The 18,519-nt window shown below is 42.7% G+C and overlaps 1 protein-coding gene across 11 annotated transcripts in view; it reads left to right on the top strand.

Annotated features, from left to right (window-relative positions):
• PAK1 (p21 (RAC1) activated kinase 1) overlaps positions 1-18,519 on the top strand; it is a 100,830-nt gene that overhangs the window by 58,614 nt on the left and 23,697 nt on the right. For 10 of the 11 annotated variants that reach the window (XM_079310574.1, XM_079310573.1, XM_079310578.1 and 7 more), the window contains 4 exons: positions 10,041-10,251; positions 15,091-15,191; positions 16,649-16,796; positions 17,586-17,623. In XM_079310574.1, coding sequence (XP_079166700.1) covers positions 10,062-10,251; positions 15,091-15,191; positions 16,649-16,796; positions 17,586-17,623 — 477 coding nt within the window. In that variant the 5' untranslated portion in view covers positions 10,041-10,061. Of the gene's footprint in view, positions 1-2,858; positions 3,127-10,040; positions 10,252-15,090; positions 15,192-16,648; positions 16,797-17,585; positions 17,624-18,519 lie in introns of those variants that run through there. The other variant, XM_079310582.1, reaches the window with a different exon arrangement.

The raw sequence follows: 18,519 nt of genomic DNA, 5'->3' as shown, positions 1-18,519 counted from the left end.
CCACAGCATGGGTATGAATTGTTAGTAGAGAGAGAGACAAGTGTAAATGGCATAAAGTGAAGGAGGAAAAATTGGTTTGGGAAGTGCATCCCCATGCATTGCTCCTGGGTGTGCTCAGGGACCAAACCTGGGATTTCTTGAGAGCTGTGCAATGGCTGTTTCCAAAACTGACTGCCCTGTTCATATCTTGAGGGATTTTATCAACCAGAGCTGTTACTGTAAAGGTGAGAGGTGAAATTATGGTGTGCTAGTTACAGAATTTAAAGTATCATTCTACACTCTCTTGCCTTGGATAGGAGAGAGGGAGGGATGTGGTCAGGTAACCTGAGGTGGGTGCTGGGTTTGTGTGGCCAAAACACTGAGGAAGTTTTGGGTTGTGGGTAGGTATCATATCTATGACAGCATGCTGTGAGCATTCTTGACTCTTAATTGCTGAAATTAGGGGAGGGTGATCAGAAAACTACACCTGGACTTGCTGTGCTCTCCTGATTTTTATGCTGGTGCCTTAGGAGGAAGTAGCTGTAGGACTTGAGCAAGGTGACTTAAAGCAATGTGAGGGAATACTGTACAGAACAAAATGTCTTAATTCATACATCTTCCCAGAGCATCTGCCTTTGATTGTTGTCTTCATTTTGGAAATTGGTTGAGTCTTAGCTACCACTTAGCAAAGGTACAACATTGTCCATAGAGCTGCTTGTCTGCCCAGTAATGACCATAAAAAGGTTTTTAGCATTTTAAGTATGCACAGGACCAACAACAACCTGACAAAGTAGTCTTGAGATGAATAAAACATGCATACTGGCAATCCATCCATCAGTGAAATCCCAATTCTGCTGAATTTGCAGTTCACATTGTCACTAATTGTATGATGTAGATGCTTGTCCGCTGGGAATTGGATGGAAATAAGCAAGTCACTTGCTTCAGATGTTGACAGGGCTGTGAATGGGAGCTCAGTCAGTCTCCTCTGGGTTGGATTTTATGGCTGCAGTGTTGCTGCTACTTGAGAAAGAATGAGTTTGAAATAGTTAGCAGTGAACATCCATGCATCCTACTGAAAGCTGCTTAGGTCACTGTAGCAAGAAGAGAGGGCAAGATCTGTGTCCCAGAAAAACCTTGCTCAAAGATACTGAGGGAAACCTTGCCTGCTATATCTAGCCTTGCAATTAACTCCTACTCCTAATTACATAGTGCCTTAAAGTGGGCCTGCCACTGTAATAAATGATGTTGTTATATTTCCTTTTGTTCAGTGGAGTAAAAATAGTTCACTTGGCTCATGGGCTTTATTTAACTGAGTGCTAATGCAGACTTGGTTGTAATATGTTGCAGAAACAGCAGTTCCTTTGTGCCAGTCCTGTAGAGCTTTCTTTACTGACATGCAGTAAGTATGATTGGAATCTGAGTAAATGATGTGATAAAAGGCTTGATGGTGCTTCCTAAAAACAAACTGCTGCTCATTAAATTAAACGATCATGATTCTTAATGGACCTGTTAGTGCTCTGCAGTGCTTTTGGTGCAAGGAAGTCTATAGATGTGAGATCTTGCCACTATGGCTCCTCCTGTGTGTTCTGGAATCATAAAGCAGGTAGAATAGGGAGTTATGCTAGATAGCATATAATCATAAACACAGAGGTGATGTTCTTGCAGCAAAGAAGACTACGGTGACAGTTTAATTAGGGGAAGAGCTGTAAGCCACCTTAGGCTTTTTCATTTTGCCTTGTAAGTGAGCTGCTCAGAGCATTTAATGTATCACTGTTGAAGGAGTAATCATTGCAAACCTGAAGCAGATTTATGTGCAGTTCTCAAATTGCTTGTCTTTACTGATATTAAATTAGTTCTTGCAGTGCTGGGTATTTGATGGTGCTTGTCTCTAACTTCAGTTTGTCTACAAAATCCTCATATTTGATGCAGAGCTTATCCTGTCTTTGGAGAACTATTCATTCTCCCCTCTTTCCCCAGCTTTGATGAACCAAAACTTTTAACAAGCAATGTGAAACTGAACCAATCTTTGTGATTTTATTTAATTGAAAACTACTGCCAGTATGAAAATCCTGGCTAGCAATTAAGGGAATGTGACAGCTTTGCCAGTCATTACATAAATACTATGGAGCACTGGGCTTCCTACTGTCATTAGCAGCAGTGAACACAATGGAGCTATACACAGGAGCAAGCACTACTCTGATGATAAATGTTTGCATTTCCAATTAGCACTGAACTATTGTGGCATTTTCCCCTCAGTCTAATTGAGGGTCTTGGATGGTTTTATTCACTAATGATAATTGGGCTGTCTTCTTGCTCTTTACTTTCCCAGCAACAAAGGAATTGAATGAGTTTTGATCTTAAGAACATTGGTTTTCTCCTTGCAGCCCTCTGTGTCTTGGTGTTTCTTCACCCCAGAGAAAAACCTCAGCTTTTACAGGTTAATGTAAGCTTTCATGTATTTGCATACTGTGGTTTTTTGCTAACCACTGCATTACAGTGTCCTCTGTGCTTATGGGATGTTGTTGACTTGATCTGACAATGTTCTCATTTTCTTATATATTTCTTACCCCCACCCCCATTACTAAATGACGGATGTGTGCATTTAAAAAGGTGCAGTTTTTGTCAGTGCTAGTGTGTATTAAAAGTGTGAATACGTTGTGCTGGGAATTATTCCACATTAGGAGATAGCAGGGCTTATTTCTGATCCCTGTGCTCTATGCCCATCTTCTGCATTGGAAACTTTTGAATGGAAGAATGATTAATGATTCGGCTGCTCTCAGTTGCTGTTGCTGCTAATGTGTAGTTAGGATTCTGAGCCAAGTAACTTAGGCAAGAGTAGTGGGGGTGGGTTTAACTGTGTGCATTAATATATTCTCTTTATGCTGCGTCCAGTCATTTCCTCTGGAGCACAGATTTCCTCCAGGAAACCTGCTTATATGATCTTTGGATATGATTTAACATAAGAGGCCTTTATTTTTCCCACCCTGCTTAGCAAGCTCCGACTCCAGGGACTACTTTGACTTGTGTGGTGGAAGCCCTGCCCTCCTGCGAGCAAAAGCGGAACCGGAGCCAAGGCTGCTCTGTGCTGTGCTGTGCTGGAAAAGGGAGCCTGTCCTGACATCTGCAACAGCGAACTTGCTTGTTCAGGCATGTAGCTGGGGGAGGGGAGGCAGCACTTCAGGAGATGAGGAAACAAGGAGGATGATTTGTGGGCTGAGAGCTTTTAAAAACGATACTCTTGGTTCTTTCTGTCGCAGCTTGCTTTTTTTTTTTTTTTTTTTTTTTTTTTTCTCTCCTTGAATATGGTTGCAATTTATTTCTCTCGGGCTGTTTAAAAGTGCTGTTAGAAGTGGGTAAGTGCTCGGTCAAAATGAGGAGGATGCTGCCCAGGGATGGGATCAAGCAGAGCTGAATCTCTGCAGTTCTCCAAGCTTGAGTCCTGGAGCGCAAGTGAGGGCAGTTCATCACGTGTTCCAGGTACTTGGGCATGGCTAGCATTGATTGTGAAATGGTCATTGTTTGACACGGCCATTTATTTGTGCAACAGCTGCAGCCAAGTCTAAACATGGCAATTTAAGCTGGCATTGCCTCTCTGTGGTTTTGGATTCAAGCCTAATGTGGTGAAAAGGGCTTGACCTGCCTCAGCGCTTCTGTAACCTTCGGTGTGCTTGGGTTACTGTCGCAGTGGTCATGCATGGGCCACGCTGTGCAAGCTGGTGAACACTGGGCCTTGATTCTTTCAAACAGAACAGAGAGAAGCTTCCTTAACTTGAATGAAAGGAGAACTCTGTTGCTAGGAATCGAGTGGTTATAATTAGTCTGCTCTTCTTCAGAGGCGTATCTGTGCGCTAGGGTGGGTTAGCATGGATATCTGCCCATGGAGAGATTCTGCAGCTCTCCTGCCCACTGCAGTGATGTCCACCTCCTCCTGCAAAATCTGGGCTAGGGAATCCCACTTGGCAGTTCTTGCATTTAGCCCAAACTGTTGGGGTTGAATTAAAAGCTTTTTTTTAAAAGGACTGTCCCTTCTTTGGGCTTTTGAAATTCCAAGTCATGGAGTTGTCCAGCTTTTCCTGTTGAGCTGTAAGTGGTCAGTCATCCTTCATGTCTGGCACTATGGAAATAATGCTGGCAGTGGAGCAAGACTGCAACTGGTAGCTGGCCATCTGCCATGAGGGTGTCTCCCTTCCCCCTCCTCACCCACTCACCCACCCATACTGCAGCAGTGGATTCTCTTCTACGTGTATACTGATGTTGAGTGATTATTCTTTCATTTAACTGAGCAATTTCATCTGCATCTTGAGGTGTTGGCAGCACCTGCAGGGGTCTAACAGGTAAGTTCTGAAAAGACATCAGCAAACACTGCTGTTTTGTAATTATTTATTTGAACTTTATGCAAACATGTTTAGTTTGTTGGGTTTTTGCTTGTTTGTTTGTTTTTATTGTAGTTTACGTGTAAATGCTGGGTCTAGGCTGGTGCTTTGTTGGTTCTTGGCTTTTTTGGTTTAATTGGCACATTTACACAGAGCTCAGATGTGCAGTGACTGTTTTGGGGAGACAGCTCCATGCTACAGTTTGAGGCTTTTTTTAATCACCTCTAAATGCGGTGATGGGTCTGTCCTCCCTCGGGGTGCCTGTGTTGCAGCTGCCTTTTTGTGACAGCATGTATTCCAGGTCCCATCTGCTGTTGGGTGGAGGAAGACACCTCTTGCCTATTTTTCAGGTGGAATGTGTGGGATGCCTTTCCTTCAGTGTGAGACTGGTGTTTGAGCCTTAGTCCCACATAAAGTAATAAAAAACGAATGACTGTCTTTTCATCTTATGTGGAAACCCAGCTGGTAAACTCTGATGTTACTTTTTCTGCTGGGATTTGCATGGAAGCGTGACACACAGGGAGGGAATCTGCTGCTTGCAATGTGTTTGAACAGAGTAGGGCACAGCCTGTGCTCTTTCTCACCAGGGCAGTGTGAGGGGGAAGCAGGAGATTTTAACTGTGTGTGTGCACAAGCAGTTTCTAGCCATGGGGTGCAAGGATGCAGAGATACTGGTGCAGAGGTAAAACACTTGTTCTGAGCAGGATCAACTTGATTCAAGTTCAAAACTTTTTTTTTTTTTTTTTTTTTTTTTTGAGGGCAAGACACCCTTTCCTTACCCTGCCAACAACAGAATACTAGTGCCTGGTAAAAATGTGGGTTTCTTTCTGGTAGTAGGCAGAGAGGAAAGAGCAGTTGCTGAGCATCTTCCTCCTCCCTGTCTTGTTTAATATAGTTTATTCATCTGTAAGTTGTAGTGAGTAACTTACAGTTACTCTCTTTGCCAGACTGCATGAATTATAGATGTCTCTTTTATGAGTTTTCATGTTGACTCCTGCAATTAGTATGCATTGGACGTAGTTATCTGTATGGCATCTACTGTAGCGTAGGTTTCAGCCTTTCTGACTTTTTAATTGCTTTCTGTTTTAGCAATCAGTCATCTGTCTGTCTTGCTAAGGAATGCAAAGAGCACAGGCAGCTTGATAGAAGCCTAGAGTTCAGCGTGGAGCAGCAGGTTTGAAATGATGTGGTTAAGTGGAAGGAAAAATGACACACATAGAGGGTCTTTGTTCTCTCTTTTTTCTACTTGTGTGTGTGCTACAGTAGGGTCAGAATGTCCCACCTACCTTTGGGTCCCACTCTGTGAGGTGAATGTCTCAGGAGACTGTGCCTGTACTACAGTTTATGCCTGAAGTTTAGCATAAACATCTTGATTCCCAAGGCATGTAGATGTGGCACTTGAGAGTGTGATTTAGTGGTTAACACAGTGGTGCTGAGTTAATGCTTGGACTTGATGATCTTAGAGGTCTTTTGAAACCTTAATGATTCTGTGATTTTCTTTTGTGTTATATCTTCGTGACAAAGATCAGCAGACCTGCATGGATCTTTGCATGTGGGAATGTACTCTGAGCTCTTGGATGTCACTCTTGGCACTTGTGGGTGCTGTCTTCTGTTCAGTACTTCTGCTTGTTCTGTCTTCTGTCTCTTTCTTGTCTGCAGAAGTGTTTTGTAGGTATAAAAGGAGAGTTTGTCAGGTTTGCTATTGGACTCTGTTTCTGGAGCAATGATTTGTAACTAACGGCTGCAGAAGTTGATGGAAAGGGACAGGGGTGCATTGAAGGCAGCCATAACTTGACTGCAGCAGTCACAGATTGCAGTATGTAATAAACTTTTCATGATTACTGTGTGCTGAAACAACTCAAACTTTCAGTACTCCCAAATGTCTGCAGAAACAATAGTCCTGCATTACATCTGTGCCTTCCTAGTGGTGTCTACGGGGTTTGAGTGCTGGTATTTTAATATATGTAGTAGTTGAGAATAATTGTGGCTGCAGCTTAAATGTATTCCCTCATCTGACTCTGGTTGAAAAGTTCATGTGCCGTTTCATTGCTTCCACTGTTCACTTAATCACACCGTGGAAACCTAAGATGGATTTCTCAAGACAGAGTCGTGCTGGTGTGAAGAAGGAAATAGCTCAGTGCAGTGCTGCTCTGCATTCCTGTTGGGATGGATTGTGCCGAGCAGAGTGACTCATTTCAGTGGCCCAGCACTGATGTTCTGCCGGCTGGAGAAGCGATTGCCTGGTGCTCTGAATTTGAGCAGCGCCTACTTGAGGGGGTTTGGTTAAAACCTGCTTACATATGAATTGGCAGGAGATTATTTTAGGAAGAAGAGAATTTGCACAGCCAGCTGGGCTGCAGTGAGGGAGATGGCTACCTCTGTAACCACTTGGCATGCCTTTGGGCTCTCAGCTCTGACTTGGGGTTATAATTCTGTCAGGACAGGGTTTCTTCTGCCTGCTTTGAAGCCAGTAGAAGCTGAAAGTATAATGATATTGCATTTGAGTTCTGTATTGCAGTGGGAGGATTCACATAAGCAGATTTTTGGTTTTCCCTTTAAATGCATAGTGGCACAAGGCTTTTAGGAACCGTCTGGTGCTGCTGTTACAAGGGATAACTTTCTTAGGAAAAGTCTCTTAGTTTTGTGGATCAAGGGATTTCTCTCACCCCCCTCTCCCCCATCTCCAAACAGCTCATGTAACTCCAAACATAAGACTTTGATGAAGAGAAAGGTCTGTGAGCTTGAGTGATGGAGGGAAAATGAGAGTGTACTGTAGGCTTTGCCTACAGCAAAGGTGCAGTTATCAAATAGATGTGAAACAATGCTGTTTGTAAAAGTATGTAACTTCTCAGCAGTTGCTTGCTCTCTCAGGGAATAAGGTAAGATAAAGAAGAGCTTGTACTGCCAGTTTCTATCCCTGCGGTAAAACAGTAATTCACTTGTACACTATCCTTTCTGACTGACGGATTTTGAAAAACTTTCTTATGTTAAAGAAACTGAGAGGAGATGTCCCTGGGGTTTTGCACTGGTGGAACTGAGGGAGGAAGCTTGACATCCAGAGATTTTTCTTATGCTTTTTTTTTGAGGTTTTTCCTTATGTTATTTTTCTTTCTCAACACTAGGCTAACTCTGCTTGTAATCTGGTCTCTTTTTTTTTTTTTTTATTCTTCTTCTCACTTCTTTTTCTCCAGTCTGGAGCCATATACTGCTCTATTTCCGTCTCATGTCGCATCCATTCTCCTACTTAGTAAACTTTGCTCTGTCCTCTTTTTGTGCCTCTGAAAGCAGATGTACTGACCTCTCTGCTCAGTGGGAGAGGGACCCAGAAGTGAGTCAGTCTCCATCCCAGCCATGCCTGCAGCTCCAGGAAGTCTGACTGATGGGGGAATCTTTGGATGCACTTTTATTCAAACCCCCGTGGGGGTAAACCAAGGTGTTAGAGCAGCAAAAGTGGTGCCACTCCTGGGGAGGTCTGTTTGGCAGGCACAGGGCTGCTAACATTCCTTTTCTTTCTGCTTCCCTGTTTGCAATATATTCCTAGCACCTTCCTGGCAATTTCCTTTCTCGTAGTTAACTAAGATCAAAGTAGAGAATGGATCCCTTATAGGACCCTGCTGCTTATGTTGTTTCAAATGGTTTAGTTGTGCCAGCTCAGTCACAGCCACTGACACTGTGGTGTGCAAAGCCTGTCAGGAAGGACTCGGTATCTTTGTTTCACAAGATACATGTGCAGTAGTGGCTGCCAAAATTATCACTTGAGTTTGAGCTTAGACTTTTTTCCACTGCTTAGGCAGGGAGAGTATTGGTTTGCACCAACCACTTCATGGCTGGCAGTCCAGCTGTCACTTGGTTCGGTTCTGTTTAGTACCCGAGAATGGCATGAGGCTGAAGCCTGAGCGGTGGGACATGCACAGGGCACTTGTGAGGACACGCCCAGACAAGTGCACAGATAATTTCCCCCTACTCCTCCCAAATGCCAAAGCTGTCCCACCATTAAAATCAATCCCCAAATGCTAGTCTGTCATTTAATATTCCACTGCGCAGCTATATTGGAAGGAAAGTGGGGCTAGGGTCAGATCTTTTACAAAATTCCCTGTCTGTGAAGACTTGCCCAAAGCCTTACAGGCTGTACAACACTGCCAACCCTCCCATTTAAGGGCAACTGTGAAGAAACTGGGAATCAATCAAGTGGAAGAGAAGGTGGAGCTGCAGGCCAGCCATGGCTTGGCAGGCGACAGGGAAACTCTGCTTTTGGCAAAATCTGGCACAACGCTGCTGAGTGACTTCTGTGGGCAGTGTTTGCCTGCCTTAGTTCCCCACAGCAGCAAGGGCAGCATGCTCTGGGTGCAAATCTTGCCAGTTACCCTGAGGATCAGTGGCTTGGCTAAAGACTTTGGAGGCTGGCTGGGTGCTGTGTGGCCATAGGACAGTGGTGTGGTGCTGGGATCTGTTTGGAGCGTGACTCAGTGTCACACTGAGTCCAGCCTATGGAAAGCACCTCCCGGGCAGTCAGCAGTGATCTCAGCTTTGTAGCTTCTTATTTGCAGAGAGCAAACAGCTTCTAACTTTCTGCCACCCTGTAGTTCTCCCTGAGTGAAATATCTTCCCTTACTGCCTGTGCAATTGGTAAAACTGTTGAATTGCTTTTCCCAGCCAAACAGAAACTGTTCCCACTCTGGTCTTTATTCAGCAGTTAACTCCCAACTTACTTTTGAAAGAAAGCATAGTGCAGATGAATTCCAGTTTCCAGAAGGACCTTGCAGCAGCTGGGCTGTTCCCAGAGTAATGCTGATCTCATTTGGGTGGAACACGTTAGTTGTTGCAGAATAATCTATTACCCTGTTCCCAAGCTTCCGTCTTTAAATCTGCACAGCAGGGCTTATTTACTTATGGATTTAAGTGTGTGTTTGGGATCTAGTTTTATTTGACCCTCCCAACAGAACAAAATACAATCAATTTCCTGGCAGTTGGAGTTGCTCCTGAAGTGTGCTGTTACTGCAGAAAGGCCAGGGCTGGTTTGGCACAGTTGGGGGATGTGGCACTGCATCTGGGGTGACGTGGGTACAGCTCAGGCTTCCTGGCCACCTCTGCCTCTGAACCTGCTCAGCAGTTTTTTAGCAAAGGAGCCTGAGTGGCTGCATCAAAATTCTGAGTACAGACCTCAGTCTGTATTGTGCTGTGCTGGAGACTGATGCAAACCTTTTGACGTAGTTTTTAGGAGAACTAGCATGGATCTGAGAGGTATTACAAACTTAGCAACTTGTTGGCTCCTCTCAGGTATCCTTGCTCTTTGCCATCTCATATTTACCTTCCTACCCTGCACTTCAGCTCTGTGGCTTGCTTGAGAATTGATTGTATCCTGGATCAGGCTTTTCTCAGTGATCAATAACTCAAATGCTTGAATAGTCTTACTAACAGGAAAAAATTTGGATATTGAGTAGAATTTGTTCTGCTGACACAGATTTTTATGCTGGGTTTGTGTTGCTATCATTATTCCTGGAAGTGTTCAAAAAGCCTGTGGTTGGGGCATATGGTTAATGGTGAATACAGCAGTGCTGGGTTAATGGTTGGACTGAGGTTGCAGGTCCATCTGCAAATACTTGCTTGTGATTTACTTGATAGTGTGTGGTTCTAGACTACACTAATAATAATTAAGGCTTCTAACTTGTTTTCTTTTCCAATTCCCAGTAACGGCCTCCCCAGCTGAAGATGTCTAACAATGGAGTTGAAACAGAAGACAAACCACCTGCTCCCCCAATGAGAAACACCAGCACTATGATTGGCTCAGGCAGCAAAGATCCTGGGACTTTAAACCATGGCTCAAAACCTCTGCCTCCCAATCCAGAAGAAAAGAAGAGGAAGGATCGATTTTACCGATCTATTTTGCCAGGAGATAAAAGTACAGTATTTTCATTTCTTCTAGTAAACCTTCTGTCTGAATGTTGCTCTGCCTGAGCATAGTCAAGCACTTGATGCATAGTGATGGTTGAGGTTTTAGAAAATGTTGTGTGTTTGTTTCCTGCACATCTCTCTTGGTCCTTTTACGGTATGTAAGGTCTGTAGATATGTTTTTTCTAATGATTAATCCTGTAACATTTAATCCATCTCACTTTTTTTTCAAAGATCATAGAATTCTAGAATTATTTGGGTTGGAAGGGACCTTAAGGATCATCTTGTTCTGACTCTCCTGTCATAGGCAGGGATACCTTCCACCAGACCAGGTTCCTCAGTGCCTCCTCCAGGCTGGCCTTCAGCACTTCCAAGGACAGGGCACCCACAGCTTCTCTGGGCAGTGCCAGTGCCTCACCACTCTCAGTGAGGAATTTCTTCCTAATCTGTAATCTAAACCTGCCCTCTGTTGTTTTTATCTATTCACTCTTGTTTTATCACTCCATGTCCTTGTCAAAATCCCTCTGCAAGTCTCTTTTAGAGACCCCTTTATTGTAGGTTTTGGGGTTTTTTTTTAAATTTTTTTGCCTTTCTCATAACTTATGAGAACAGTGTCCCTGAAAACCAGGATTAACTCTGGGACTAGCTCTGTTACTTTCCAGCCTGACTTGTCCATAATATTTTGTGTCTATTACAGGCTGGCCAATAAAGCTGGTGTTGGCTATTGGTGGAGAGCAGAGGGAGGTCTTTTGCTTGTTTTGTTGTTTTAAACAGCAAATAATTTGAGTTATACAAGACTAACATGCATTCTCCTACTAGACCTGTCATATTTTGCCTCATGGCCATTTACTCTGTTTTAATGTTTGGGTCAGGCATTGTCTACTTTCTTTTAAGAACAATCTGTCACTGAAAATTCTTCCAGATTTCTTGTGAACTGAAGGAGTTTTTCGTGTTCAAGGGACTGTAACAGATGGAAAAAGAAATAGGAACTGTGAACTGTACATGAAATTCTAATTTTTAAGATGAGGATATTTTAAAGAATCTCTCTCTTATGAATCTTCTGAAGGGATGCAAAAAAAACCCCAAAACACTCCATCCCCTAATATGTGCTGGTTTCTTTTTATATCTGACCTAATTTTCTTTGTAGTTCCTTTTCATAATACATCAACTTTTTCTGTATTGTAATTGTTTCTAAGCACTGGGTAACTAAAGTCAAGACTAAATACCTTCAATTCCCTGGGGTTCAGGAGGGAGGCTGCCTCCTAATTTTTATTAGTGAAAAGACTAATTGAAATGAAAGCTTTTCTAATTTAAATAAACAAGGCGGTAGATAGTTTTCTGCAAAGTGAATGTGGCATTCATTGTTATTATACTTACCTGATACTTTTGGCAGTTTTGGATTATTTTACAAATGTCAGGTTTTGAACCTCCAATCCAGAAACCTCAGTGTCTGCTGGGTCTGGGTTAGAACTTGCCATTATGAGTATGAATCCTAAAAATGCTGCAAGATTTTTGTGTTGACTTACTTAAGGGAGAGGAGTTTTTAAATCCTAGGATTGACTGTTTCAGAGATCAAAGAAATCACCTGAAATTTGTGAAAGAGTAAAAGAAGTAGAACCTGAAATGCTAGTTTGAATTGGATTATGAGAAAGGACCATGAGCAAGGAGAAAAGTGAAGGTTTGGGGAAATTTAGCAGACAGACTGTGACTGATTTGAAGCTGCCTATGTTTACTGAAGATTGGCCAACATGGCAGATGCTTCAAGACATGAGAGATTTTTGTTTAGCCAAGCCCAGCAGAGCCTTCTGTTGCAATACACCTGCCCAAACGAGAATGGTTGCTTCTGTCCTCTAATTCCTGTTGAGCAAAAAATTCCTATAACACTGTCACCTTCACTTCAAATTGGTTGATTTCCATCTCATGAAAACTTCCTCTAGCCTCATGATGACAGCTAAATTCCTAGTGTGTAATGATGCTTAAATGTAGGGAAATTCTTCAGTGTTCAGACACTTCTCTTTGGTTTGTGCCTGAAATAATTTGGGTGTTATTTTCTAGTTTGGCTGAACTAAGAGGGACATTGGTTTCTATTCAGTTAGAGGAAAGTAATTTTGAGTAAATCTGTGCTACCCCTGCACATGAGCAGAGGTGTTGTGTGAAGAGATAAACATAGGGCATAAATCCAGAGCCTCGTGCATGTTTGCACATTTGCATTGAGCTGTAGTCCTTGCCAGGCAGCTCTGGAGGTGTCATGCTCTGTCTGCAAAAATTAGGGTGTAATTTGTAGCCCTGATTTCCTCTGTCCAAGCCTAAAACACAAACCTGGCATTTAAAAAATCTCTTGGCTTAATACTGCATGGGTTCTTCCCAATGGGATGCAGAGCTTGTGTGGCTTGTTGCTCTCAGCAGGACTTGTGAATATTTTGAATTTCCTGGGCTCAGGGGACTCATCAGTGCCTAGCTGAGGGTGTCAGTCTGGCTTGACTGGAGCACATTTATCTTCTTTGAACTTTGCTGAGTCCTGCTGCATCTTTGAAAAGAAAAAAGGTTCTACCCACAAGGTGACAGTGTGCAGCAGCCAGGAGTCCTTTCCATGGTGAATGGGAGCACTTTACTCCATATTAGCAGTGGTGAAAACCTTTCTCATCTCAGTGTACTTGAGGATGCCCTCACAGCATGGTCAGACATCAAGCTTCACAGTTGCAGCTCAAGTTGCCAGAACATTGTAATGAAAATTTATGGGAGGCTCTTGGAACAGCATTGAGCATGGAAGGTTGTGAGTGAGAAGGTGATGAGGTGTTTGTGGGTGTTTGGTGGTGGTAGGTAGGTCATATTATATATATTATTTCTCTTTTCTTTTTTTTTTTTTTTTTTTTTTTTCTAAATTAAGATGCTTCAAGACTTTTTAGCTCATTGCAAGGATAATGCAACCACTTTAAAGGGACATTTAAGTGTTTAACAAGATTGGGAGTGCCTTTCTCTTTAGTTCTTTTTCCCTTCTACCACCTGCTATGACACGAATAATCTGCTTACAAAGGCAATTGTATTATTAATAGTTTGATAATGTTTAGACTTCTAGATCTGTCAGATCTGCCTGAATGTAGACATTCAAGACTTCTGGATAACAACTTAATGCCCTTAAGCTTTTTTAGCAGTATGTTCAACTCTGCTGTGGCAGCCACCCTGGACCATGTGTGGGTGTTCATTGTCCATGTGGAACTCTTTCATAGTGGTGCTGGTAGAGGCATCCTCTTCTCCCTCACCTAGCAATGGGCTTCTAGGCTGAGATGGCACCTAATCCTTGGCTTGGAAGAGTGGACTGGTCCTGTAGGCAGACCTGTGGGGTGTGGTGGCTCTGGTGGCCCTCCCTGCACCTCTGTCTGGCTTTCCATCCGGTGCTGGTGCGTGCAGCAGCCTCTGTGCTGCAGATGCTCACCATCTGCTAACCAGCAGCTGCTCCTGTCTCCTCCTCGCTCCCTTCTCAGGGATGGCTCCTCCAGCATTGCTCTTTTCCCCTTGGCAACTTCTGCAGCTCAGCCTCCCCCATTTCCTTTGTTTGAAAGAGGTATCAAAAACAATCTGTTCCATCTTCGTGTCCCAAATGGAGCATCTGATCCTTTTCTTTCTCCAGAATTACTCTGTACAACTGTAGCTCTGTAATGATACAGAGAGCTGGCACTGAAGGAAATGGGATTCAGTGCTTTGGGGCCAGCCCTGAGCTTCTCTACACAACCAGCCACAGCAGAGCCTTAAAGAATTGCTACACTGAGTATTAGCCTTGCAAGCTTCTCAAATACCTGGGGTTTGGCATTCGTGTTGCCAAAAGTGCACTGGGGAGTGTCAGCCACAAAACAAATTCTGTTTGGCTTTGGATAAAAAAGGGGAGCCACTTGGAAATATAAGTGGTTTGCTCACCTTTTCCTGGCTCTGTTGATTTTATAACTGCAAGCAGCAGCAAAGCTGGCTAGAATGTGGTTCTTCCTTAAACTAAACTCAGTTTCTTGAATACAATAAATACTGAAAGGAACGTGGAGTAATGAATATGGATGAACTTAATCCAATGCATAATGATAATCTTGTTTGAAGACCTCAGCTTAAAATTTGCAGGGTGCATCTGCTTTGATATATTTCCATCCCTTTTTCTTCATGATTTCTGCACCTCACCTGCCAGATTCTGCCATCTTGCTCATGTCTTCAAAGCTAGTTATTAAAACCATCTTTAGTTCATTTTGTGAGCAAAAAAAAGTAGAAGTTTTTTTGCTCATGAGATGTGATAGCAGAATCCCACGTCATATTTAGGTTTCTTCATAAACTTTTGAGGAAATAGGATGAAGGAAGCAATTTCTAGGCAGTATTTGTAGTTGAAATTGTCCCTGGCTTTGTATGTGAGGTGAGTGTATATTTAAAAGCACATAATATTGTTTGTTTGTTTTAAGTTGTTTAAAACAACAATAAAAAATGTGTTCAAAACTGACTGACTTCCACTTACTGCCACTCTAGAGCTATTGGCTCTGACCTGTGTGAACTTGAGAGAATATTTTAGGTAAATAGCTGTTGTGCTCTTGAGTCTAGATATATTGGTTGATACTTTATATACTGAAAATATCAATTTCCTTCTTTTATGCTTGTCCTGTGTTACAGACTTGTATTTCTGTTGTCCACCCACTGTGGCTGCTCTTAAGTTTGGAAATAAAGTTTTTGACCTTGCTGTTTGTCTGCTTCAGATTGAAATCCTTTGAGTAGCAAAAGCTGGGTAGTGATTGTGTAGGTGAATGGGAAGCTATTGGGGAGATTTTAATTTTTGGTGCATGTATGGATTTTTTTCTTAATTGTTGTTTTTTGTCTCTTGCAGCCAATAAGAAGAAAGAGAAAGAGCGACCGGAGATCTCCCTCCCTTCAGACTTTGAGCACACGATTCATGTGGGGTTTGATGCAGTCACAGGAGAATTCACAGTAAGTGAATCTGGAGGAAAAGAGAACTGTGTGGTTTAGCTTATTGCTAGGAGGAGCCAGGGCCCATTAATCTTTTATATATTAATGCTGGAAGGGTTATTACCATCATCTGGTTTGATCTCATTTGAAACACATCTGTGGAGGCTACCCACTAATTTATGCTGAGAGGCTGTCAAACTTGGCACATCCCAGGAGCTCAGGCTGCCAGCAGACTTTTCCTTTCCTGGTTTTTGGCTGTTGTGGTCAGCTAAACGTGGCATATATCTCCTCCCTTCCTTTCTCCTCCCCTCCCTTCCTCCTCTAGAGCTGAAAGAGGTCTATAGTGTAGTCTGTGTCCCCCAAGTGGGGCTCTGAGAGTTTTCCTTTGGGAGGCACACAGCTGTGTACAACTACTTAGGACAGAATATGTATGCACTGCCCTAAGGCTAAATGTCAGGTGCTTTTATGTGCAGTGCATTTTTTTTGTTTGTTTATTGACATGCAAAATACTGTAAAGACAGAGTAGTATGTCATCATCATCATCATCATCATCATCATATTTTCATTCTTATTTTGGTTATGAGATAGTATTTCCTAGCAGCAGAAGTTGTTTGTGCACAAGGTGTTTCTATCTGTCTGTAATATGCTGCTTTTTCAGGGACTTTATTCCCCTACCCTGAATCATGTGTACATGTGTTTTGTATGGCAGCCTCTAGACTTACCCAGGCTACCCCACATGTGCTAGTGGGGCATTACCTGTGGGGTGTATCCAGCCATCCTTTTGAACAGGGAGGATACCTTCATTGCTCATGGATCCCAATTCCTGCCACTTTGTCCATACAAACTGTTATCCCTATTGGTGAGGAAAGGCACAAGTCTGGCTGTTCTGCAGGTGTTTTTATTTTCTGGCTGAAATGATGTCCATATAATGAAATTACAAGCTTCAGATGTGCACCTCTGCTTTCCCAGCTCTGGTTACAATGGGCACCACTGCAGTTACCTATAGCACTAGAATTTTAGACCTAAATTAGTGTTGCATGTCCATTGTGCTGGAGGCTATGCAGTGTATGTTACTTCTGTTGTTTTCCTGGGTGTATATACATAAGTATGTAAATACCTGTACATAAAGAATTTTGAGTTTTGTTTTGTTTTCTTGAGGCTTTTCCCAAACTGCAGCAATTGGGTCTTTTCCTTTCTGGTTTTTGAATTTTGGTCTGCAAAGGACCTGGGAGTCACTCAGAGACCCAAGAGCAGAGTGGCATTTACATGCCCAAGTGTGATTTGTAACACAGGCAGTGGCTATGAGGCACACATTCACCACCTCTTTTTCATTCCTCTCCTCTTCTGTCCTCTCTTCTTCATGTTTCTCTCACAATACTGTGTAACTCCAAAAGCTGAGGCAGAACTGTGACAGTGGGCTCATGTTTTGTGAACCACATCAGGCCAGCTGTGTGTTAACAAGGTGCCTCTTCCCACAGGGAATGCCAGAGCAATGGGCACGTCTGCTGCAGACTTCCAACATCACCAAGTCAGAGCAGAAGAAGAACCCCCAGGCAGTGCTGGACGTGTTGGAGTTTTACAACTCCAAGAAGATCTCCAACAGCCAGAAGTACATGAGTTTCACAGGTACATGTGACTGCTTTGTCCAGCTCTCCTTGGTCAGAGTGTGTGGGGTTTCTTCTGTTTAATCAACAAGTAGGTCTCTCTTTTCATGGTTGAGGAATATGCCTCAGCTGCCTGGGTGCTTGAAAATTGCTGGCTGGGTTCCTCTAAAAGTCAAAACTGCCAAGGTTTTGTGCCTCTTTCTGTGGATTATCTGCCCTCTGAAGGATATCTGCAACCACCACTCCTTTTCCTGCAACTCCTTCCCTTTCTAAATATTAACCCCTACTTTGGTTCTTTCAGGGGGATAGAACCATATCACAAGATCTGGTACTAATTAGGAAGGCTCCAAGCAGGGATAAAAGCCCAAATATTCCCCATGTGTGCCTGGATAGTCAAATGAGAAGCCCATCAGTTGACTTCTGGGGTCCTCTTTGCTATTCCAGGAAGTTTAGGTGGCTGAAACTGAACATTTTGCAGTTGGGAGTCAGCTGCAATGCCTCTGCTGAGGACTTAGTCCATTGTTATTATTTTGTGTACATGGATGGAGACAATATTCATTCAGGTTTTGCTCTGGGCAATTCCACCCTCCTGCTGCAGGGATTTGTGAACCCTGCATTTGTCTGCATTTATTTACTCTCTGTTCCTATATCTGCCAGGGTTCAGCTGGTTCTGGGAAGCTGGAATTAGGGAACTAAGTTTGGGAGCAGCCTTTTTTCCTGCCTTTTGTAAAGAGAGCTTGTCCCTTGCTCCTCTCCCCACTGCTGCTACATTTATAGCTCATTTATAATGGCATTATTACCTGTCTTTCAGATAAATCAGCAGAAGATTACAATTCATCTAATACATTGGTAAGCCTCACATTCTGTCTTGAGTTTGGGGATTAAAATGCTAGTTAATTGCATGTAAGCTTGTAGTTTGATTCATGTTTTAAAATCTGCACTCTATCTGTTTGTATACTGAGTACATGTTAATAAAAACAGGCATGCTCCTTTGACTTTTTTTTCCCAACTTGTGGGGAATAAAGCAGATGGAAGTAGGATTTTTAGTGAATAATGAATTAGTAGAGATTAGTGAATTAATTAGTAGAAATAGTTCTGTTTTCATAGAAGTTGGTCTTTTCCTATACCTAGAGTTGGATAACCTGCTGTCAGATTTTATGTCTCTGTAAACATCTTTGATATAACAAAGTTTATTTACTAACCTGCAAGGTCTGATTTACTAAAGCTGATGTTGATTAACCAGACTAATCTCTAGCACAACAGGAAATAAAAAGTTCTCCTCCTCTTTGCTTGACCTTTACTCAGTCCTTGCCAGGGCAGGTACCACTCCTATTTGCTTTGTTAGGAGACATGATAAATTTCTGTGTGTGCCTGTGAGATGGAAGAAACAAAACTTTTAGTTTAAGATGGTTCATGAAACCCCACCATCCCCTCAGCTCGTTTTCTCATGGCCATGTCATTACCTAGAATTGGCTTGTTCTGCTCCCTTCCACAGGCAGCTTATTCAGATCGGATCATTTAGGATTCTGTAAAAAGAAAAGGAAAATTTTTCTGCCATTGTTCATTATTATATGTCACTCTATGTCAGTCCTCATAAGTTTCAATATCTGAGGCTGGATTTTTAAGTAAATCCTGAAAAAATCAGTATTTACCAGTCTACTGAGATACTCAGTGCCCTCCCTCAGGCTAACCTTTAATTTTAGGGATATTCAGGAAATTTCCAGTACACAGGTTTGGTTTTGACA

Source organism: Erithacus rubecula (assembly GCF_903797595.1).
Source record: "Erithacus rubecula genome assembly, chromosome: 1".
In the NCBI taxonomy this organism is placed as follows: domain Eukaryota; kingdom Metazoa; phylum Chordata; class Aves; order Passeriformes; family Muscicapidae; genus Erithacus; species Erithacus rubecula.
Note: the sequence above shows the minus strand (reverse complement) of the source record. Positions and strands in the feature narration are given on the sequence as shown.